Genomic DNA, 24,056 nt, shown 5'->3' with positions numbered 1-24,056 from the left:
CTTATTGCTCTAGCAAGGACTTCCAGCACTATGTTGAAGAGATATGGAGACAGTGGGCAGCCTTGTCTTGTCCCTGATTTCAGTGGGATTGCTTTAAGTTTCTCTCCATTCAGTTTGATGTTGGCTATAGGCTTGCTGTATATCGCCTTTACTATGTTTAGATATGTGCCTTGTATCCCTGATCTCTCCAGTACTTTAAACATGAATGGATGTTGGATTTTGTCAAATGCTTTTTCAGCATCTAGGGAGATTATCATGTGGTTTTTTTCTTTCAGTTTGTTAATATGGTGGATCACATTGATGGATTTCCGTATATTGAACCACCCCTGCATACCTGGGATAAAGCCTACTTGGTCATAGTGGATAATATCTTTGATGTGTTCTTGGATCCGGTTTGCAAGTATTTTGTTAAGTATTTTTGCATCAATGTTCATAAGGGAGATTGGCCTGAAATTCTCTTTCTTTGTTGAGTCTTTGTGAGGTTTAGGTACCAAGGTGATTGTGGCTTCATAGAATGAGTTTGGTAATGTTCCTTCTGTTTCTATTTTGTGGAATAGTTTGAAGAGAATTGGAGTTAGCTCTTCTTTGAAGGTCTGGTAGAATTCTGCGCTGAAGCCATCTGGTCCTGGGCTTTTTTTGGATGGGAGACTTTTGATGACTGCTTCTATTTCTTTGGGGGATATAGGACTATTTAGTTGATTTACCTGGTCCTGATTCAGCTTTGGTGAGTCAAATCGATCAAGAAAATTGTCCATTTCATTTAGATTTTCAAATTTTGTGGCATATAGACTTTTGAAGTAAGTCCTAATGATTGTTTGGATTTCCTCAGTGTCTGTGGTTATGTCCCCCTTTTCATTTCTGATTTTTTTGATTTGGGTGGTGTCTCTCTGCCTTTTAGTTAGCTTGGCTAAGGGTTTGTCGATCTTGTTGATTTTCTCAAAGAACCAGCTCTTGGTTTCATTGATTCTTTTAATTGTTTTATTTGTTTCTAATTGATTGATTTCAGCCGTGAGTTTGATTATTTCCAGCCGTCTACTCCTTTTTGGTGTGTCTGCTTCTTCTTTTTCTAGGGTTTTTAAATGGGCCATTAAGTTGCTTGAATGAGCTGTCTCGAGTTTCTTCTTGAAGGCACTTAGTGCTATGAACTTTCCTCTTAGCACTGCCTTCATTGTGTCCCACAAGTTTGGGTATGTTGTGTCTTCATTTTCATTGAGTTCTAGGAAGACTTTAATTTCTTTCTTTATTTCTTCCCTGACCCAGCTGTCATTTAGTATCAAGTTGTTCAGTTTCCATGTGTGTGTAGGCTTTTTGCTATTTCTGTTGTTGTTGAAGTCCAGCTTTATTCCATGGTGATCAGACAAGATACAAGGGATTATTTCAATCTTCTTGTATCTGTTGAGGCTTGCTTTGTGACCAACTATATGGTCTATTTTGGAGAAGGTTCCATGAGGTGCTAAGAAGAAGGTAAATTCTTTTGTGTTTGGGTGTAAAGTTCTGTAAATGTCTGTGAGGTCCATTTGATTCATGACCTCTGTCAGAGATACTGTTTCTTTGTTTAATTTCTGTTTTGTTGACCTGTCCGTTGTTGAGAGTGGGGTGTTGAAGTCTCCCACTATTAATGTGTGGGGATCTATATGTGGTTTAAATTTTATCAATGTTTCTTTTACAAATGTGGGTGCTCTTGTATTTGGGGCATAGATGTTCAGGATTGTGATGTCTTCCTGGTGGAATTTTCTCTTGATGAGTATGAAGTGTCCTTCCCCATCTCTTTTTATTAATTTTGGTTGAAAGTCTATTTTATCAGATATTAGAATGGCTACTCCTGCTTGTTTCTTGGGTCTATTTGTTTGGAAAGTCGTCTTCCAACCTTTTACCCTCAGGTAATGTCTATCTTTGTGTCTTAGGTGTGTTTCTTGTATGCAACAGATTGCTGGGTTTTGTTTACGTATCCATTCTGTTAATCTGTGTCTTTTTACTGGAGAGTTGAGTCCATTGATGTTGAGAGAGATTAATGACCAGTGGCTGTTAGATCCTTTGATTTTGATGTTGACTGTGGTCATAAGTTTGTGTGCTTGGTTGCTTTTTGTTTTACTGTAGTAAAGTTAATTATTTCCTGTGTTTTCTTGACAGAAGCTAATTTTCTTGGGTTGTATTTTCCCTTCCAGTGTCTTCTGTAATGCTGGATTTGTGTGTAGGTATTGTTGAAATTTGTTTTTGTCATTGAATATCTTGTTTTCTCTGTCTGTGAGGACTGAGAATTTTGCAGGGTATAGTAGCCTGGGCTGACATCTGTGTTCTCTTAGGATCTGCATGATATCTGTCCAGGCCCTTTTGGCTTTCATAGTCTCTATTGAAAAGTCAGGTGTGATTGTAATGGGTTTGCCATTATATGTTACTTGGCCTTTTTTCCTTGCAGCTTTTAGTATTTTTTCTTTGTTCTGTATACTTACTGTTTTGATTTTTATGTGGCGGGAGGATTTTCTTTTCTGGTCAAATTTGTTGGGAGTTCTGTAGGCCTCATGTATTCTTATTGGCTTCTCCTTTAACTTGGGGAAATTTTCTTCATGATTTTGTTGAAAATATTTTCTGGGCCTTGGAGAAGGGAGTCTTCTTTTTCCTCTATACCTATTATTCTTAGGTTTTGTCTTTTCATATTGTCTTGGATTTCTTGGACGGTCTGTGTCAGGAATTTTTTGGATTTAACATTTTCTTTGACAGATACATCGATTTCTTCCATTGTATCTTCTACACCTGAGATTCTTTCTTCCATCTCTTGTAGTCTGTTGGTTATGCTTACCTCTGTAGTTCCTGTTTTCTTCCCTAAATTCTTCCTCCCCATTATTTCCTCCATTTGTGTTTTCTTTAATTTTTCCAGTTCTATCTTCAGGTCTTGAGTTGTTTTGTTTACTTCCTTCACCTGTCTGCTTGTATTTTCCTCTTTTTCTTTTAGTTCCTTCAACTCTGTTTCTTTTATTTCTTTCAGTGATTTAATTATTTCTTCTCTGAAGGCCACAAACTGTTTGGCTGCATCTTCCTGTATTTCTTCACAGATGGCCATAATCTGCTTGTCTTTATCGTTCTCCATTTCTTTACGGATAGCCATGATCTGTTTGGTTTTATCTTCCTCTAATTCTTTATGTATTTTATTTGTTTCCTCTATTATCCTCTTCATCAGCATAGATGTAGGTTATCTTCTTGATTTTCTATTCTGCTGTGTTGTCCAGGGCTTTTCGCCCCTGGATGGCTGGGTTCTGGAGATGCCATAGTGCTCTGTCTTTTGTTGGTTGAACTTTTATGCTGACCTCTACCTATTGAGCTGTTTTAGGTGTTGGCTGTTAGTTTCTGTGCTTCCTGGAGTCCTGAGGTAGGGAGAATCCCCTTGGCTGGAAGATGATTTTTTCCTGAAGGAGTCCTCCTCTGCTTTTTGGTTATGGTCACTGTATGGCTAGTGTTTCTCAGGAATTGCTGCTGCTCACCTCAGGTGTATAGCCCTGAGTAGTAGCTGTGGTCTTTGTTAGGCAGAGGGGATCTCCTCTTACCCACAGAAGTTCTCAAGACAGCTGCCCCACTGCTGGGTTTCTCGTTTTAAATTTAGTGAGCTGCTGCTGTTGTTACAGTTTTCCAGGTACAGTCCTCTTGAAGAACCTGTTGATTCCCTAGCTGTGGGGTTTTCTCCCAATAGGGAAACTCAGTCTGTTATCCTGGGGCACACAGTTCTGTCCGGGAAAGTGAGAGGAGCGCCCAGCAAGTCTCTGGACCAGAGGCTGATTGCTCTACTCTGGCCCTGGAGAATGTGCACCTAGGTTGAGTTGGCACCTGGAGGCGCCACTCTGGTCTGGAGGCTGGTAACTGAGGGCTCCACTCTGATCTGAAGGCTGGGTGCCTCAGTCTGGACCGGAAGCTGTTTGTCCCTGTCTGGGATGTAGGCTGCAGGCACTGCTCTGGTCCAGACACTGTGGGTGTAGCCCTCTTGAAGGACCAGGGATTCCCACAGTTTTGTCAGTCTAGCTAGGGATAACTGGTTGATCCTTGTCACAGTATCTGAGGGCTGCTGTAATGGCTCTCTGGCTTTTGTATGTCTGAGGATGCAGCTGTGTGTCCCAGTGCCCTATGGGAACTCAATAATGGTGGCTGAGCACAGCGCTCTTGCCTGTATTAGAAAGCTTGAGCCTAGAGTCTGCGTGAATCCAGAAAGTCTTTTGGTGCTGGGTGTCCTGATTGTTAGACCTGATGATCCCCCCCGCTGGGGGTTTCCTCCTGCCAGGGACACCCAGTCTTTGCTTTGGGGACCGGCGTTCTGTCTAGGGTGTCGAGTAGAACCCACAGGCACGGACGCCCGCCCGTGGCTCCGCCTTTCTGGCCTTTAGGAGCCTGTGCGTCTGCCTAAACTGGGTAATTTCCCCGAGACCTTTTCGGGGTGGGGGTGTCGGCTGAGTGTTCTGAGATCAGACCAGCCGTTTCCCTCCCTGTGGGTTTGCACCTGACAGTGAAACTCAGTCTCTGGTGCCTGGTGCCCTGGTGCCCACAGTTCTATTTGAGGCGGCGAATCAGGCAGGGCTCTGTGCAGGCGCCTGGGTCCCTGGCTCTGGCTTCTGGCTGGCTCCTGGGGTGCCCACAGAACCCGAGTCTTTTCCAGGGGATGTCTGGGTGACCTAAGGTCAGTCCCAATCATTTCCTGCTCCGTGGGGTTATCTCTCGACTGGGAAATCCAGTCTATGGTGTTGTGGGCCCACAGTTCAGTCTGGGACAGTGACCAGATCACGCTGGCGTATAGCTCTGGGCTGGCGACCAAGCGCCTGGCGGAACCAGGATCTCTTTTGCAGTTTAGCTGGGTGAGTTAAAGCTGATTGAATCCCCCACCGTGGATACCCACCGTGGGGTATCCTCTCACCTGGGAAACACAATCACTTGTGTTTTATGGCCGCGAGTTCTGATTGCTGGTCACTGTGCCGATCCTGCTGTGCTACTGCTCAGAATGAGAGTCCTCCCGGCGCCGCCAGGCCCATCACTACTTTCTAAAGCTCTGTGTTTGGCCTTCTAAAGCTTGTTATTATTGCACTGTTCTCCAGCCTTCTCTAATCCCTATACCTTGTCAGCCTTTATATCTCCTTAATCTGTTCCCCCTGAAGAGCTTGCCTTGTGTGATGCAGGATTTTTATCCTTTTCTCTTTCTCACTCTTCATAAACTGCCATTTTTATTTTGGAGACTGAGCCCAGACTGTCGCTTCTTTTGATGACTTGGGTAGTTGAGCACTGAAAAGAGTCACTGGTTCCTCCTGCCATTTGGCCATTTCAGTGGCTACTCGGTTGGGGCTGGGGGATCAGGTGTGTGCATATACATGTGAGCGTTGTTGGGGGTGTGGTGCCTAAGTATTGCTTCATTTCCCTGCATTGATTTTTTGTGGTTTTTCTGTTTTGAAGATTATAGAACTTCCAAACAACAGAGTTTTCAGTTCTAGGATTGGGCACAAGAAGGCTGTGCGGCACATCCAGTTCACTGCTGATGGGAAGACACTCATTTCAAGTTCTGAAGATTCTGTAATTCAGGTGAGAGAATGAAAGAGCTAACATTTGCACATTAGGGAGAGGAACAAAAGGACACTTCATATTAATGCTGTGCTAAAACTTGGTCACTTAAACTATTTTGGGTGTATATTCTGACTGTACATATAGGCTTTATAGAGTCTATAGTTCATATTTTTCTGTGGGTGTGGCATGGTAGGCAGTGCACAGAGAATGTTACTTATTTTGAGTTAAGTATTTAAATTCTTCCTGTCTTGGCATTGATATTTATATGTATACTTATATTTTTGCCACTTTATTCTATTTATTATTTGTTTTATTTTATTTATAAAGAAATAAAATAATTTTTTACTTTCATGACTAAATTTTGTCTTAAATTTTTTGTTTTTGTTTTGTTTTTGTTTTGGTCATTCTTATTTTCTGAGTCAAGGCCTTGCCATGTAGACCTAGATGGCCTAAAACTTGCTTTGTACAGACCAGGCTTTCTTTTAACTTTTGGCAATCTTTGTGTCTCAACCGCATGAATGCTGGGATTACAGCCATGTACCACCATGCCAGCTCCAATTTACATGATTTATCCTGTCTTATTAAGAATAACATTTATTGTGGTATTAAAGTTCTACCAAAAAAATTAAAATCAGTTTCCATAATTATGTATAGTGAGACTTTGAGTTCACCCTATATTTTCTTAAAATTCATTTAATTTTTATTAAGTTCTAATACATATATTTCAAAACCATATGATGTTTATTACACCGGTAGCTTATTGATATTTAGGTATTTTTAGATCTTTGTGATCTTGTCTTTTGATGTTTACCTTCATGCCTCCATATGGCAAGCTTGTAGTGCTATCCTAAATTTTCCACCTGGAGAATTGCTGACGTTTCAATGGTGGGGATTTAACATTTGTTCTCCCACCTCTTCTGTCTTCAACATGTGTGCACGCATACATGGACTCAGAGCCATTTGTCAGACCCGCCATCACAAGAGTGTTGACAAAATTGTGCTTAGATCCTAAATATCCCAACTATGACCAAGCAGCCTGTGTACTAAAGGGTATTGCGAATTCAGTTCCTGTCTTTTTATTTTTTATTTATTTTTAATTTTTAGATAGGCTTTTACTATGTAGTTAGGCTGTCTTGGACCTCGCCATGTAGCATAGGCTTCTTGGTCTTAAACGCAATATTTTCTTGCCTCAACATCTTAAATTCTGAGATTACAGGCATGCACCACACCTCATGGTTTCAATTCCTATGGTAACAGAAAAATTCAGTCTTTGATTACATGTGGCTGCAGATTTTACTTTAAAACTTTAAAGGCTCATTTTTCCCTCTAATTTCTAAAATTTATATTATTAAGTCTAAAGTTGTTCTGACTTTTTGTTTTGTTTTGTTATTGAGATAGAATCTCACTGTGTAGCTCTGCCTGTCCTGGATCTCACTGTGTAGACCGGGCTGGCCTTGAGCTCATAGAGCTCCTTCTGCTTCTGCCTCCCATGCCGGGACTAAAGACATGTGCCACCATTCTAAGTCTTTAAATCCTTGTGGGAGATTTTGAAATCTTCCCTGTGGTTGCACAATTGTGGAATGTCATGATAACGTACCTTGGTGTGCACTAGTTGCTGTCTATTTTGTTTATTTTGTTAGTTTCTTTTAAGGAAACTTACTCTTAAATTCAGACTTCACTTATTTATTTCTTCTTTTCTCTTTTCCTCCTCTGGTCCTATCTGATTATCTTTTTATAGAGCCCATTATTCATTTATTGGCCAGTCCTCTTGTCCTCATTTTTGGTTTAGTGTTTGAGCAGGGTCCTTTATAGCCAGGCCAGCTTTGAACTTACCATGTAGCTGAACATGGCCTTTTGGTTCTTCTGCCTCCGTCTCCTGGGGCTAGCCATGTACCACAGCACTTGCAGTCTCTCCCTGCACTTACACTTTTTATACTGTCCTGTGCATTCTGAATTTCTTTTTAGGTTTTATATTTTTACCCCTCTTACTGATTTTTTCCTAGTTCTGTCATATTTTTAATGTCCAAAAACGTCTTTCTTTCTTTTCTTTTTTTTTTGAGATAGGGCTCACTCTGTAGCTCAGGTTTACTTCAATCTTGTTAATGTAACGTAGGCTGGCCTTGACCTCAGAAGGATCCACCTGCCTCTGCCTCTAGAGTGCTGGGATTACATGCATGTGTCACCACTCCCACCCTAGCAAGTGTTCTACACCTTGGCTAGACTCCTAGTTTGTTTGTTTGTTTTTTCACTTGAGGCAGGGTTTCTCTGTGTAGCCTTGGTTGTCCTAGACTCATTTTATAGAACAGGCTAGCCTCGAACTCACAGAGATTCATGTGCCTCTGCCTCCGACTCCTAGTTTTATTTAATGCATATTTCTTATGCTGGCAACTTTTAACTATCTCATTAAAAACTGTCTTGGAAAATCACTTGCTGTATTGTGTCCTTGTGAAGGTATGGGATCGGAAAGAAATTTGGTTTTAATACAGAAACTTTATTATTAGGCTCCCATGATTCATATAACAGTCACATTTCTTCCTCTCCAGATGCCTTTGAAATGGAGAAACTTTAACTACATCAGATAAATCCTGTTGGGACATTATATGCAGTGTGAACTTAAATTCATAAGGTTTTATGACCTGTTTCGAGATATTCTCAGCCAGAGGGAAAAATAATTTTTAGAAATATTTTTAGAATAGGAGCTATTTTTAAGAATACAAGTTGTATTTTATCTTCTTTTTTTGGACTGCTCAGAATGATTTTTATGTATAATGCTTTTAAAATATGCTTATTTTATGTGAGTACTCACACATAGGCACACCTTGGACTCAAGCGAGCTCATGTGGAGGTCAGAGTACAATGTGCAGGAAATGGTTCTCTTCTGCCATGTGAATTCCAGGGATCCAGCTCAGGCTGTGAGGCTTAAAAAGTATGGGCTTGCTGGGTGTGGTGGTGCTTGCCTTTAATCCAAGCACTTGGAATCGGAGGCAGCTGGATCTGAGGCCAGCCTTGTCTATATGGTGAGTTCCAAGACAACCAGGACTATGTAAAGATAGTTTCTCTTAAAAAAAAAAAAAAAAGGACCGCTTCATAAATTTTCATGTCATTTTTGCACAGGGTCCATGCCAATCTTTTCTGTGTAGTTCCAATTTTACTGTGTGTGTTGCCAAAGCAAGTGCAAGTTACAGCGTTTTAATGCTCCATGTAAAGAAACTCTTGGCAGGTATTTCTGAGAAATGATGGATTGATTTTTTTTCTTTTTTAATATATTGTGTGTGTGTTTTAAGTCTGGGTCTCATACAGCTCAAATTGGTCTTGAACTTACTTTATAACCAAGGCTGGCTTGAACTCCTGATCCTACTGCCTCTTTTGCCCAAGTGCTGGAATTGTAGGTGTGTGCAGTCGTACCTAGCTTTATTTTAGTAAATGATTGAACGAAGGTTTGTTTTAATCCTTTTGCATCCCCAGCCTGAGACATAGGTTTAGTGAATCTCTGTCAAGTTAAAGTTATTAGTAGAATTAGAATTACCCGCCTGATGATAGCACTCAACCTTGTGAAAACTGGTTTGTTTTTATAGATTTTTGACTCTCTACCTTGAGGTAAATGAAATTCATGTATCAGCTATGCTTACCTGATGATAAAAATATATTAGTTTTTAAGGTATAAGAAATCTTGTAGTCCTTCTTCTTCAGCCTTCCCAGTGCTGGGACTATAGGCATGTCCAGTCACCCATCCATCTATCTATCTATAGTATGCATACTCATAAAAATTCTTGTTAATGATAGGCATCCCCAAGTTCAACTTCAATGCATTTGATTAAGGCTGGTAGAACTTTATTATGCTGAGGTGATTCAGTTAACACAGTGTGTTTTGAGTTCAGTTAAAAGCACCACTGTCATTGTCAAGTCAGAAAATGTCTTTGAGACAGCTATTACTCTCCATTTTGGAGGTTCTCTGTAGCAGAAGTTGTTGAAGGTTCTCTTTCCTGAGGTAGAGGGCAGCAGGAAGAACCTCAGTCAGGATGGTCTTTGAATAAGCACAGCCCAGAACATTAAAATTGGAAACGTGTTAAGCATAGTCATTGCTCCTCAAGACTGCTCAAGCCCAGAAAGGGAAGGAGGGAGCCAGGACATTCTAGTGGAAATGGATTAAGGTGCTTATGTCTTGTCATACAGGGTGCCGTGACCATTTGGTATGACTTGGGGAGCCAGAAAGGCCCACGTTACTTCCCCCATCCCACAGGCTCCCAGCACTAGTTTTTAGACCGCTGAAGTGTCTAAGCTTCCCATGCTCCTCTGGACCACCGTCACTTCTAGTCCTTCTTCTGCAGTGTCCTGCTTACACAACAGATCCTACTCTTAGTGAGCTCACTTCTTTGTGAATGTCTCAAGCTAGAAGACAGGAAGCGATCCCAAACCAACACCTGCTGGGGGAAGATGGCTGCTGTGTGTGGTAGAGCAAGGGAAAGTAAGATCTGATAGGAAAAGGCTTCTGCTGTTTGCGTTCACTCACGCTAGAGCCACACTGTTAGTAATGTACATACTGTGTAGCGGCTGCTTTGTTAAGTCTTCATACTCTTTTGCAAGCATCTGATAACTATATTCATTGGACTCTGACTCTCAAGGCTGTTTCTTTCAATACTTTCACAACTTTTTTTTATTCATTCACTGCATTTAAAAAGTTCTCAGTTTGTGACTCTTTAAAAAAAAAACTTCCTAAAAAAGAATTGTTTATTTTACGAGTGTTTGTGTGCATGTATGTATATGTGTTATGTGTGTACCTGGTGCCCTTGGAAGTCAGAAGAGGGTGTTGGATCGCTTGGAATTAGAGTTATGGATGGCTGTGAACCACCACGTGGGTGCTAGGATTAGAACCTGAGTTTTCTTTCCTGCCCACCTCCTCTCACGTGCATTGAGTGCTGACCCCTATCAAACTGTCTTGAAGGAATCACTCTTTCAAATTTCACAGTTAATATCTTTGTGTAGGATTTTTTTTTTAAATGTCTCATTTCTTAGGTTTGTTCATAGTAGACCCTTGTTTGAGTCACATCTGCCTTACTTGAAAACCTGTTTATTACATTACTTGTTGTCAAGAATTTAAAAGCCAGTAAACACTGTTGCTTTGATTTAGTAATGGACTAGTTCTGCATATTGACACGACATAGAAATTTTTGTTCACTGCTGTGCCGCAGATGTTCTTGTTTGCTGATTTGTCTTGGTTGCTGGAACTGCTTCAATTCTTCCTTGTCTGTTTGTGGCTAAGAACCTCTTCCCTAAGCTGTTGTAAAATAAGAGTACCTATTGCTGCTTCTTTTCTTCTGAGAATTGCATGGAGGGCTATCTAAGTCTTTTGGAGCTTGGAAACTCCACGACCTGTTTCTACACTCCTGGCTCCCTGACCCTTAGGGCGGTAGAGCAGCTTCCCTGGTGGCTGTCTGCAGCTTCACCCGACGTGCAGCCTTGCAAATCTGCACATACATAATTGGGATAATTTTCTCTGGAAAATTTAATCAGATGGTGAGCTCACTGGCATATTGTAGGTTTTTTTCTATCTGGTGGTTTAATTAACTACTCTCCAAGCAACTGTAGAAAACAAATTTATTTAGGAGGAAAGTGTTTTACTTTGCCCCCCAGTCAAGCTAATTAACTTCAACTTTTTCTCTTTGTAAAACACAGAGACAATATTCTCTGTTACTTCCCTGTTTGAGATACTATGAAGATAAAGGACTAGATAAGAGAATATTTACCCTCTTTTCAGTGGGATGTAATTGGGGGAGGTTTATAACAGATGTTTCTTTGATATCCAGGTATGGAATTGGCAGTCAGAGGACTTTGTCTTTTTGGAAGCCCATCAGGAAACAGTGAAGGACTTCAGGCTCTTAAAAGATTCAAGATTGCTTTCTTGGTCATTTGATGGAACAGTGAAGGTAATTTGAATCCCAGATCTTTTTAAAATGTTTTTTTTTTAATTATTTTGAAAATATTCTCTTTATTTTTCTATATGTATGGGTGTTTGGCTTACATGTATGTCTGATCCATGTGTGTGCTTGGTATTCTCAGAGGCTAGAAGAGTACAAGGAACATCCGATTCTCTAGAACTAGAGTTGCAGATGCTTGTGTGACCCAAACACCAGATTTTAAAATATTATATATGTATGTATGTATGTATGTATGTATGTATGTATGTATGTATGTATGTATGTATTTTGAAACAAGCTCTCACTATGTAACTCTAGTTGGTCTGGAACTTGAATGTAGGCCAGGCTGGCCTTGAACTCACAGAGATACACCTGCCTCCTGAGTATCTGGGACTAAAGGCATGTGTACTACCATATCCAGACCCGGACTTTTCTTTTAATGAAAACATTCTGATGTTGCTGTAATTATAGTGTGGCAGCATTTAAAGCACATGAATGTTAAGTCATTAAGTGAAAAACTTTCAGTATTACGCCCGTTTTCTATTCAGTGCAGTCATCTACATCTGTTGTATGTTTGTAAGCATTTATGTTAAAGGAAGCATAAGGGATCAGAACAGCTACTGTTCTAAAACTTGTTTTTTGGTATGTTTTGTAGCTGATTGTGTTCTTTAAAATTTTTTTATTTGTATGGGTGTTTTGCTTGCATGTATGTCTGTACCGCGCACATACAGTACCCATGGAGGCTGACCCACAGAGGCCAAAAGCATTGACTCTTTTGGAACTGGAGTTAGATGGTTGTGAGCCATCTTGTAGGTGCTGGAAACCTGGATCCTCTGGGAAAGCAGCCAGTGCTCTTAACCACTGAGCCTTTCCAGTCCCCTTTCATCAAACCTCCTCATCTCAAGGCATCCTTCCTTCCTTTCTCCTCTCCTTGTTTTTCGATTCTAGGAATCAAACCTGGGCTTTGCACATGCTAAGCAAGCATTCTGCCAGTAACCTACATTCCCTTCCCTTGTTTTTTTGAACTGTGCTACGTAGCCCAAGTTGGCCTCGAACCTGTTGTCCTCCTGCTTCTGTTTCCCCTTACCTTGGGGTTACCATTGTGCTTCATCATGTATGACAAAAAAATGTTCTTAAGAGTGTTACCTAATCTTTTTCTTTCCCCTCTTAAGGTATGGAATATCATTACTGGAAGAATAGAAAAAGACTTCATTTGTCACCAGGGTACAGTACTTTCTTGTGATATTTCTTCTGATGCTGCCAAGTTTTCATCTACCTCTGCTGATAAGACTGCAAAGGTCAGTTATCACGTAAAGTGTCCATGTATAAAACTTTTGGTATTGATTATCATGAGTCCAAATAATATATAAGGCAGGGTAGTGACAGATTCTATTTACATATTTATATCAAATGTAATAATTTATTTGTGTATTTGTGTGTGTGTGTGTGTGTGTGTGTGTGTGTGTATGTGACAGAGAGAAGGAGCCTGCCTGAGTCGTAGTGCTGTGTATAGGTAAGAGGACAATGCTGGATGTTTGTTCTTTCCTCCCTCCTTGTTGAGGCAGGTCTCATTGTTTCTACTGCTTTTGCTTGTTGTGACTCCAGACCCAGAGTCTCCCAGGTGATTTTCCTGTTTCCATCTCCCACCCTGCCACAGGAATGCTGTAGCTAACAGATACAGGCTGCTGCATCCAGCTTTTTACAGAGTCGGGTTGTTGTGCTAATGAGGCCAGTGCACTGGCTGAGCCATCTCTCTGACCCCTGTCTCATATTTTAGGACATGTACTGCTAGAACTTTCACTCCCTCTAATCTTATTTGATCTTCATATCATGGGAGTCATCATTCCAATTTTGCATATACAGAAACGAAAGCTAGAGGATTATGTGATCTGCCTGAGGTCACACACTTTTTGAGGATGCCCGTTAGCATTCATTTGCTGCTGGATAATCTAAGTGAATAACATTTAATAATTCTGATTCTCCTTTATTGCTGTATATTATGTGCAATAAAACTAATTGAAAGGGTTGTAAGTAGACACAATTTTATTCACTTGGTGTAAGCAGATACTTCTGAAGTTTTGTGATTGTGCTTCTAGCTTGGGGACTGTCAGCACGACATTCTCTTCTCTGTTCCTCCATCTTTGTTAATGACATCACTATCTAGCTGTCTCTGGGGCTTTTGTTTATTGCTGTGTTTTAGTTCCATCTGCTCTTCCTTGTTTCTAGAGACCATGCTTTCTTCCCTAGTGACTGGTGTGCAGCCTCTTGGGCGCGTCCTTCACTCTATCCTTCCTGCTGCCTCTTAAGGCTTGTTGAAACACCTATCGTGTTGCTTTCCCGGCAAGCGCTTTGATCCATCGCGGCCTTTCTTTTCAGCCACTTCCTCTGTTTCTGCCTATCCCCACCTCCATCTTGGTGTGTAAGTTGTGGCACATCATTTTAGACCCATGTTTCCTGTTAGCTCTTCAGTGAAGCCCTTTCTGACTCTCAGGCAGCATTAGCTGCACTACCTTCAGAGTTTCTATCATGTTTTATTTGTGCTCCTTGGGGCATTTCAGCTGTTCACAAAAATATTCTTGAGCTGCTTTCTTGATTAAACTGTAAACTTCAAGGAAAGGGATTATGTCTACTTCATCTCATACCGCAAGTTTTTGGTAGTGCCTGGAACATGGCAACTTTCAGTAGGTTCTGGATAAATGGTAATAATAGAATCGCAGGGAGAATATTGGAAGGAAAAGGACAGCATGCTGGATCTGATGTTACACAGCTTTAGAGGCAGGAGGATCTCTGTGAGTTCAAAGCCAGCCTGGGCCCCTGTCTCAAAAAAAAAAAAAAAAAAGACATTTGCCCAGCAGTGATATTGTAGGCAGTATGGTGGCTAATCTTTAAAGAGCTTTAATGGTGTGTAATGTCCTATGCCAGACATTTGGTTCTCTGTAATCCCATTTAATCATCACACTGCAGGAATCATTGTCCTCATTTTATGAGCGCAGAAACTGAAGCTAGAGAAACCGTGAGTTGTCACAGGTCACAAACATTTAGTAGAGTGGACCTTCTGTCTCACCCTGTGAACTGTTCTTAACTGACTCTCTGTTTTTTCCTTGTAAGCATTAACACAAAGGTAAGAAAGCTGACTCTGGTTCTTGAGCTACATTTAACTTGAATAATTAATTAAAGGGAAGTCCCCCAAAACTGACAAGGTTGCAGTTTGGAGTCTGGGCATCCTGTGAAAGTTTATGCACCACCAAATGTCTTCACTTGCATGTGATCGATCTTTGACCGTGTAGCAGCAGGGCAGGCCTTATAGATGCTGAGAGTGTGCTCACTATTCCTAAACAGTCCCAATTGCCTTCCAGATATGGAGTTTTGAATTCCTTTCACCTCTTCATGAGTTGAAGGGCCATAATGGCTGTGTCCGATGCTCTGCCTTCTCACTGGATGGCATCCTGTTGGCAACTGGAGATGACAATGGAGAAGTCAGGGTAAGGCTGCTTGAAGTAGCATTTCCCCTTTGGGTTGGGTGCCATTCTTCCCCACACTGAGGTTGTTTGCTTGATGTTTTCTGAAAGAGAGTCTTGCAATACAGCTTAGGGTGGCTTCAATCCACAATTCAATTTTACCTGGTCTGACTCCAAATCTTCCTGTTTTAGCCTTCCAAATTCTGGGATTACAGCAGCTTGGAGGCCTCTTTTAATGGGACAGGAACGCACAGGTCCTGGGGTTTTGGTTGGATGAAGCACTTTCTGCTGTCTTTCTTGTGCACACTACAGTCATAGCCACTTTCACCCCAGGAAGGAATGTATTTTAGAATTAGATAAGTCAGGTGTCCTGTTGGTATACACCTTTAATCCCAACTGTCTGAAGGCAGAGGCAGGCATATCTCTGAATTCAAAGCCAGCCTGGTCTATATAAAATGAGTTCCAGGCCAGCTGGGGCTACGTAGTAAGATGTTGTCTTAAAAAATCTTTCTAAATAAATAAATAAATAAATAAATAAATAAATAAATAAATAAGTGTTCGTAGTAAGATGTTGTCTTAAAAACCTTTCTAAATAAATAAATAAATAAATAAATAAATAAATAAATAAGTGTTACCCAGACATTTTCTACCTGTGTAAGTAGGTATTTTTATTTGGTTCTCTGATGTTAGTTTGTGAATGATTTGTCTTAATAATTTTGTAAATCATTGGGCATAAATGAATTGCAAATTCAGCTTTTTCTCATTGTGTAAAATAGAGATCTTTTTAGTCCTCTACCCATTAGTCAGGTTTGCTGCAGTCCTCTTTGGACTGTCTGTCTTTGTTAATGAAGCTGTACTGAGGCTCACATTTCCATCATGGAGTCCAAACGAAGAGCCAGTTTTCATCACTCTGAAGTTCCAAAGTTACACATCAACTGTGCCTGCTTCATGTGGGAAACAGTTTCAAGAGTTATGGCATGCTATGCTTTCGTGTCTGTGGAAAGGCCAGTATTGAAAGTACCGCATGCTAGAGATTAGAAACCATGGAAAAGCAGCCAGATTACGTGTGGTGTTAGAACAATTGTACAGAAAGTGAAAACTTGGACACTGGGATAGTTGCTTTGGTCACCATTTTGTTGTTGTTGTTTTTAATTTTTATTTTCTTATGTGTTTGGCCTGCATTTATCTGTACACCACATGCATGCTTGGTGACTGAGGAGGTCAGAAGAAGTGTCTGATCTGGCACTGGACTTATGGATGTTGTGAGCCATTGTGTGGGTGCTCGGTCTTGAACTTGGGTCCTCTGAAAGAGTAGCCAGTACTTTTAATTGCTGAGTGATCTCTGCAGCTTTGCTTACCAGTATATTTGAGGAGAATGCATTTATTTCTGGTGGTGGGCTTGCTGTTTTTGTTTGTTTGCTTTTAAGACGAGGCATTAAAAGTCAGGAGGTGTAGGTATAATGCAGAGAAATAGGGGAGTTTGCCCTTGCAGGAGTAGAGACTCTGTTGGGCTTTCCAAGAAAGTTATTATAATTCCTGATCTGTCTTATTCACACATTGTCTAGAATTTCAATGATGAAATCCTCCTTTATTTTTTTAGTTTTGGGACACAGGGCCTCATCATGTTGCCCTGTGTTTGAACTCAAAGTTTTCCTACCTCTGGTTCCTGAGCAGCTAGAAGTAGAGGTGTATGCCACCATGCCTGCTTTGCTCTCCTAATTCAGTGGAAATTGATAGCATTCTCATCCAGCACACTATTATTTTTGTTTTTAAAGAAAGAGGTCCAGATATATCATAGATGATGTATATATATACTTTGAAACTGGTAAACCTTCAAGGTTGTACTGTTAATGAATTATGTATCATGTTTCTGTAGATCTGGAATGTCTCCAGTGGCCAGCTTCTTCATTTATGTGCTCCGATTTCAGTAGAAGAAGGAACTGCTACCCATGGAGGCTGGGTGACCGATCTTTGCTTCTCTCCTGACAGTAAAATACTTGTCTCTGCGGGAGGATATCTTAAGGTAAGTGTTAATCAAGGATGCGAAAGGAAGCAGTCTGTGTCATGTCTCGGTGGTTTTCACTTGCGTTTCCTATAACACAGAGGAGAGGAAGGGAGGTTGTTATGCCCACTTTATAGTAGTAAGACCCACATCTGCAAGTCTACTTTCTCCATGTCTCTCAGGGTCTTTGGTGATGGCAGTAGCAATGTGAGAGCTTTTATCTCCCCATCTGAACCTACATGGCCCTGATTCATCTCCCATGACACTCAATAGTAAATATTTTGATTGGAATTATTTAAAAATGTATTTGTGAATTTTTTCTTGATAATAATAGTAGCAGCATATTGATTAACTTATAATAAATAGAGTTTTATTTCTGTCAGCCCACTAATCACTTTATGATGCTGAAGTTTTGCTACCTTTGGGTTATAGATGAGCAAAAATGCTTTTCATGGTGGTTATAACTTTCCTAAAATGTTGTAGTTACAAGTACCAAGTCTCATAGCAGGCCTCCTGCATCTTCACTCGTCGGTAACAAGATGTCTTCTGCACACTCAATAGCGACTACTGAGGCCAAGGCTTTCGCATGTTATAGGGCTCCAAGGTCATCTATTGGCCCATTTGTCCATTCATTAAGACTGTGTTTAGTGCCTGCTGTGTGGTGTGGTACATATTGTAGGCTTCTCCCTTCCCAGAGGTGGCTAATGTTCCATACAGGAACCAAACGAGAAATAAAGTCCCTAAAGTATAGCAGGGGCCTGAGAGACTTTTGCAAGAGGGAAGTGGAGGCACAAAGGAGAGGAATGGACAGTTTGTTTGTAAAAGGGGTAAAGGATACTATACATTATGACGACCACTTGGTCATTCTGTAAGCTTTGTCATTTACAACTGGTCCCGTAAGATTTTGTGAGATGGCTGATGCTTACTGAAAGCTGCCAGGTGGAGATGATTCTTGTTACCTCACAATACAGAGGTTCAGATGTGTTTGAATGAAGTATTTGATTGTAAGGGTCTCACCTTATTGCAGTTTTACTAAACATAAATATCTAGCTTATACAAGATAAATGAGGGGCTGTTTTCAGTTGTGAAATGATACCTCTACAGCCTGCATTAGAAATAAAAGTCTCTTAATGTTGTATTAATGCATACCTTTTGGGTACACTTTCATTTAGTCATCAAGAGCTCCTGGGCTGTTCATGCCACTTGTCCCCTTTAGTGTAAGGATAAAAACTGAACTCTGAGGATGGTGCTTATAGGAGAGCTGTTGCTATCTTTGTGTTGGAAGTGGAACTGTAACTGCTCAGCTTTCACACCAAGCTTCTAGATTCTCTGGACTCCATAGACAGCTGCCACATAACTGTGTCTGGCTTTTAGGATGTTAAAAGATCAATGAGCAGATTTTCAGTGTTCTTGGCAGGCCTTAAAATAAAGTAGCAGGATGGATGTGCTACTCTATTGCAAAGGTTATGTCTTGGGTTGGAAGAAGCTGTAGCCTGCATGTGTAGTCTATGTACTGAAGTGACAATCAGTGCTTTGCCTTCTGCTTTGATTACTAGCATATTTAAACTAATTATGTTATAACACAGCCTGCATCTACCCAGCATGGTAATGAGACCATCCAAAGGCACAGAACAAATTAGGAGGAAGAAGAAACAGCTGCTGGAGTGGCCAAGAAATTAGGCCTTTTGGGTCTGTTTACTTTAAAATTTAAGCAATATAAGTTGAATGCCAGTAAGATAAAATAGGTGTCTAGTAGCTAAAATGTCCTTACTTTTCAAAATTATTATAAATGAAAATGTAGTATCACTTAGATTGCTAGAATGACGAGTTCGTAATAATTCAGACACCTGAAGGCAAAGGCTGATTTAAAGTGTGGAACACATGGTTGTAAATGAAGACTTTTATACTCAGAGGCAGAAGAGGATTGTCATGATTAAAGAGTGGGTCTGGGGACAGACGGCCTGAGTTCAGATCCCAGCTCTGCCACTCATGAGTTTTACATCTGTTTGCCTCATTGTTTAGTTTATAAGATAGGTGCAATGATAATTTGTATCATATTAAAGATATTTCTCATATGCCTTTTGCTTTTGTACATACTTGGGCTTCTTCCACTATCAGCAGCAGAGATAATCATGTTTTACAACTGATAGACTTGCCCGGATACATCATTATACGAAGTGCATACTTTATGTGAGGATCAAGCTTGGTGTTGCACATTTTGTGAGTTTGGATAAATCTCTGATGACATGTATCTACAGCTATAGAATCATATTGAGTAATTCATTACCCTGAAAATCCTGTGGTAGCTGCTGTTATGAAATCTTGTATTTTCAGTTCATACTAACCAGTGATTGGTTAATGGTGTATGTGTCAGGGGGGAAGACTGCATTTGGAAGTCAGAAAGTGTTCCACCTCTCCTGTCCACTTCTACTATCCCCTGTGTCTTGATTCTCTTAGGAGCCCAGGTTCCTTATTTTTAAAGTGAGGCAGTTTGATCTAGGATATAAACTCTACAAGCCTTAGTCACTAAAAACGAGTGAGTCTTTTTTCGAGCTGGACTGTATTCTTTGTGTTTTCAGTTACGGTGATGTTTCAGGAAGTGCATGCAGCTTTAGTGAACTTCACCAGCCTCTGGGGTATACATGTTTTATCAGGTCCTACTATGAAGGGTGAAGACGAATACTCAACCTAGTCTCATGAGCGAGATGGAATGCTAGGCTCTGTCCTGAGCACATAGATGAGCTCACTGTTCTGTGTTTGTGATGCTCAGGCTCTTGGTGCACTGCAAGCATTTCTAAAACACGTTTGTGTGCATTGTCTCTTGCCCTCAGTTGAGCTCTGAGATAGGACAGCGAGTTATATGAACACCACTTGATAAAGTAGTGTTAACACTCTTCATGAATTCAGTGAAGGAAGGGAAAGGAAAGGGTGTGGTAAGAGCACCTACTTCATTTGATGTGATCAGTATTCAGCATAGATTGTCACATAAACAGCCTATATCCTGGTGAAAGGGTTTTTTAGAAAGACAGTTGTGCTTTTCTCCTTCCTTGTCTGTAGCAGTCTGGGTGTCTGTTGGAGTACAGTCTCTGACTATACAGAGTGTCTTAGAGAAGAGAATTAGTCATGTGCCTAGTCCATGGAGGAGACTCTCACAATGCACTGTGTCACCAGATCTCTAGTAGCTGTTGTTTCCCTTGAATGCCTTGCAGCAGTCTTGGGTGCAGTGGCCCTGGGTGCAGACATGGCTGTGAAACCATCACCAGAGCTAATCAACAAGGCTTGAACCATTGGTAAAGTTGTCAGCAGTAAACCTCAGTTGCCATTCCTGAAGCTTGTTGCATGGCTTTGGAGTCAGGAGTAGTTGGGTAAAGGATAAGGCTGGCACTACAAATTACCATGCATTGGAATTAACAATCTAACAAAAGTTTTGTTTTTCTCTGAACAGTGGTGGAATGTTGTCACCGGGGAGTCCTCACAGACCTTCTACACAAATGGAACAAATCTCAAGAAAATACATGTGTCCCCTGACTTCAGAACATATGTGACTGTTGATAATCTTGGTATTTTATACATTTTACAGGTTTTAGAGTAAAATGGCTAAGCATTAATGTAGTTCAGCTTCTTAATTTTGAATTGGAAAAAAATTGAAGCTCTGTACATCAACTTTTTATAAAGCTGTGAAATGTACTGCGGTATTGCATCCATTGCCAAGTGTTTATGGCTGTGTAAATAATGTTAGTATAGGTGGATGAATAGTAGTGTGTCTTCACAAGTGAACACACCTTTACCCTAGTTTTTTATAGTCATCATTGTTACCAACAACTTGTCCTTAACATGCAAATGAAATGTAAATATATACTTTGTTACGCTATTGGTAATCTTCCTTGATGCATTCAAATTGGTTGGCAAAATGAATGAGAATCATTTGAAGGAATTCTATATGTTGATGCTATTGTCAGGCAGGCTATGCCTCAAGGAACTGGTGCCAGTTTTCTGAACCACACTTACCCCCAGGGGGTATGGTTTTCCAAACACAATCATGTTGCTTATTTGCACTCTTTAAATTTGCTTTAAAATATTGTGGTTTTGTGCACAGTCTGCAACATCTGTTTTGATAACTCAGTGAGTGTTGGATTTCAACAGTTCTTTCTATGAGCTAAAGTCATGTGCTAGAGAGATTTCTCTCTGTCGCCGATGATAGCCCTGTGTGTAGCTGGATTCTGTGTCTGAACTGGGCACCACACTGCACTCTTTCAGTTTGTTTTTTTGTTTTTTTTTTTTTAAGACAGGGTTGCTCTGTGTATCCCAGGCTGTCCTGGAACTTGCTATGTAGACCAGGCTGGCCTCAACTCAGAGATTCACCTGCCTCTGCTTCCCAAGTGCTGGGATTGAAGGTGTGCACCACCACTGCCTGGCTCTCTCAGTTTTTTACTTAAGTAAGCTTGACCCCATTTTAGCCTCTGCTCCAGTCAGGTGTTAGTAAGTCAGTGGTGGAGAAATAGTCCTACATATCTCTCCTTTAAAGTGTTTACTTTCAGGTAAGTGTTCATCAGTGACTTTCCAGAGTCATAAAGAGCCCCTGTCCCAAGGCCCCCAACCCACATTTCCTTGAGAAACAGTGATTATGATCCTCCTGCATCAGACTCCTAAGTATCCGAGAGAGATGGCTTTTGATGCAGAAAACACTTTGCAACATCAGTAATTCATTTTGATTTTAACCTCCTTTTAGGATCTTTAGTTGAAACTTAAATTTAATCACTTTCCCCTGAAATATTATTAAGGACAATAGAGACAAATTAGTAGTAGATGTAGTTTTCATATAAAAAATAAAATGTCTTCATATTTGCAATGGGAATTATCGAGTGTTGGCATTAATAGCAGATAGTCAGTGAGAGCTGTTTTTGTTGCTGGTGCATATTGCTAGTGGTAGTGGGCAGAGGGAATAAACCACTCATTTATTTTAGTTTTTATTTCTTTACGGTGCTGAATAGTGAAACCAGGGCCTTGCACAGGCTGCACAAGCACTCTACCACTGGGCTGTACTCCCAGCCCTTAGCTGGATTTTAGATTAGATATTCCTCCATGGCATTTGTCGGAGCTATACAGAGTGAACAAAATCTTGTATAGTGTTAAGGAAGTTTTATTTTTTTTAACCTTTTTTTTTTTTTTTTTTGGTTAGTTTGAGGAACATAGTTTACATACTGTGATTTAAGCAAATGTGATGAAGTGAAAAATCTTATTTTTTTTAAGAATAAATATTTGAATACTATGTCTTGCTTAAAAAGTTGCTGAGAACAAACTTTGTTTTTTTCAGATAACATTAGTGGCTTATCAGTTCTGTAGCTGGGATATGAAGTAACACAGTAAACATCAGTTTTAAAAAGTCTTGGTTTTGTCTCACAAATAAAGTGGAGGAAAAGACAAAGTCACACGATGGAAGAGACGGCTGTAGCTTTTATCACAGCTCTTGGGGCTGACAGAGAAGCCTCAGCTTGTGCCTGCGCATGAGCGCTTTCCTTGCTGTCCTTTTCATGTGAGAAATTACAGTGGATTTTATATATGTGAAGGTTTTGTATCATTTGTTTTATGTGTTCTGAAGACTTTTTGTATTTGTAACTTACATATGCTTTTATTTTATTTTTTATTTTTGCCTTGGAATACTGTTTAAACATGAATTTTAACAACAATAAAATTCCTGAAAAATCTTTTGAAACACATTTTGGTTTCAGACTTCTTGCTTGCCTTTTTTTTTTTTTCCCTTCCTGTTGTTAGGGGACTGGTAAAACAGCCTTCAGGAGTGGGCTGGGGAGATGAGCGCAGCCATTTAAACATGAGGAGTTGTGTTTGACTTTCAATTCCCACACAGAAAAGCCTCTCAGCACTGGGGAGGCAAAGAAAGGAAGATACCTAGGACTTCTGATTAGCCAGTGCAGCTGACTTGATACCTTCCAGGCTGATAGACACTGTCTCCAAAAAGGCTGAAAGCAATCAAGAACAACATCTGATACTGGTCTCAGGCTTCCACACACACGACACACCTACATATACACGTGCGCGCGCACACACACACACACGCACGCACACACGCACGCACACACGCACCCGTCCTGCTTGATGTAAATTGCTTAAGTGTGCTTTTCTTGAAATGTCTCTATTTTTCCATCAGTTTTAAAAGACAGCTCTACTGGATACTGCAATCTTGGTTGGAAGTATTTTTCTTCCATGCTAGCCTGGCTTTTCAGAGTTGTTTGCTTGCTTTGAGAGGTGATCTTATTCTGATCTGGTTTCCTGTGTGAGTTGTTTTCTCTCACAGCAGTTCATATTCTTTTTTTGTTCTCTTAGCATCTTTAATGTGTCGAGGAGAGGTTCTTCTGTGGTCATATCTTTTTAGAGTTCTGAATGTCTTTTGAGCTTGAATATCATTTCTTTCCTTAGAATTGTGGCATTTTCTATATATAAAATATATGTTTTAAATACATTACTTTGTTTTCTTTTATTTATTTATTTTTAAAATGATTTTATTTTTATCAATTACAGTTTATTCACTTTGTAGCCCAGCTGTAACACCCTCCCCCATCCCCTCACAATCTCACCCTCCCTCCCTCTTCTTCTCCCATGCCCCTCCCCCAGTCCAATGATAGGGGAGGTCCTCTTCCCCTTCCATCTGACTCTAGTCTATCAGGTCTCATCAGGACTGGCTGTATTGTCTTCCTCTGTGGCCTGGTAAGGCTGCTCCCCCCTCAGGAGGAGGTGATCAGAGTACCAGCCCATGAGTTCATGTCAGAGACCATCCCTGTTCCTATTATTGGGAAACCCTCTTAGACACTGAGCTGCCATGGTTATTTTATTATGTATACAGTGTTCTGCCTGCATGTATGCCTGCAAGCCAGAAGAGGTTATCAGATATCATTATTGATGGTTATAGGTCACCATGTGGTTGCTGGGAAATTGAACTTAGGACCTCTAGAAGAACAGCCAGTGCTTTTAACCTCTGAGCCATCTCTTCAGCTTTTAATTTCAACTTTTAAAATTTGCTTTTAATTTCAACTTTTACTCCATGTATTCTTAGGGTGGTCTCTTGGTCATATTCTAGAATTGTTGGAAATTGTGGTTATATTTGTTTATTATATTGTACATAATACTGTGTTTTAT

At 40.4% G+C, this 24,056-nt stretch overlaps 1 protein-coding gene and 1 non-coding gene across 3 annotated transcripts in view; one reads left to right on the top strand and one right to left on the bottom strand.

Annotated features, from left to right (window-relative positions):
• The window catches only part of Apaf1 (apoptotic peptidase activating factor 1), a 90,902-nt gene extending 68,283 nt beyond the window's left edge, over positions 1–22,619 (top strand). The window contains exons 22-27 of one of the 2 annotated variants that reach the window (XM_055627919.1): positions 5,422–5,547; positions 11,334–11,453; positions 12,617–12,742; positions 14,801–14,926; positions 16,779–16,925; positions 20,350–22,619. In XM_055627919.1, coding sequence (XP_055483894.1) covers positions 5,422–5,547; positions 11,334–11,453; positions 12,617–12,742; positions 14,801–14,926; positions 16,779–16,925; positions 20,350–20,496 — 792 coding nt within the window. In that variant the 3' untranslated portion in view covers positions 20,497–22,619. Of the gene's footprint in view, positions 1–275; positions 487–5,421; positions 5,548–11,333; positions 11,454–12,616; positions 12,743–14,800; positions 14,927–16,778; positions 16,926–20,349 lie in introns of those variants that run through there. The other variant, XM_055627920.1, reaches the window with a different exon arrangement.
• Positions 8,599–8,701, bottom strand: LOC129691800 (U6 spliceosomal RNA). Its single transcript, XR_008722557.1, has one exon. It is a non-coding gene; the product is annotated as a U6 spliceosomal RNA (small nuclear RNA).
• Positions 22,620–24,056: the final 1,437 nt, after the last annotated feature.

Source organism: Psammomys obesus, unplaced genomic scaffold (assembly GCF_907164565.1).
Source record: "Psammomys obesus unplaced genomic scaffold, mPsaObe1.curated_primary_1811, whole genome shotgun sequence".
In the NCBI taxonomy this organism is placed as follows: domain Eukaryota; kingdom Metazoa; phylum Chordata; class Mammalia; order Rodentia; family Muridae; genus Psammomys; species Psammomys obesus.
The sequence above is the reverse complement of the archived record's forward strand: the minus strand, read 5'-3'. Positions and strand labels throughout refer to the sequence as shown.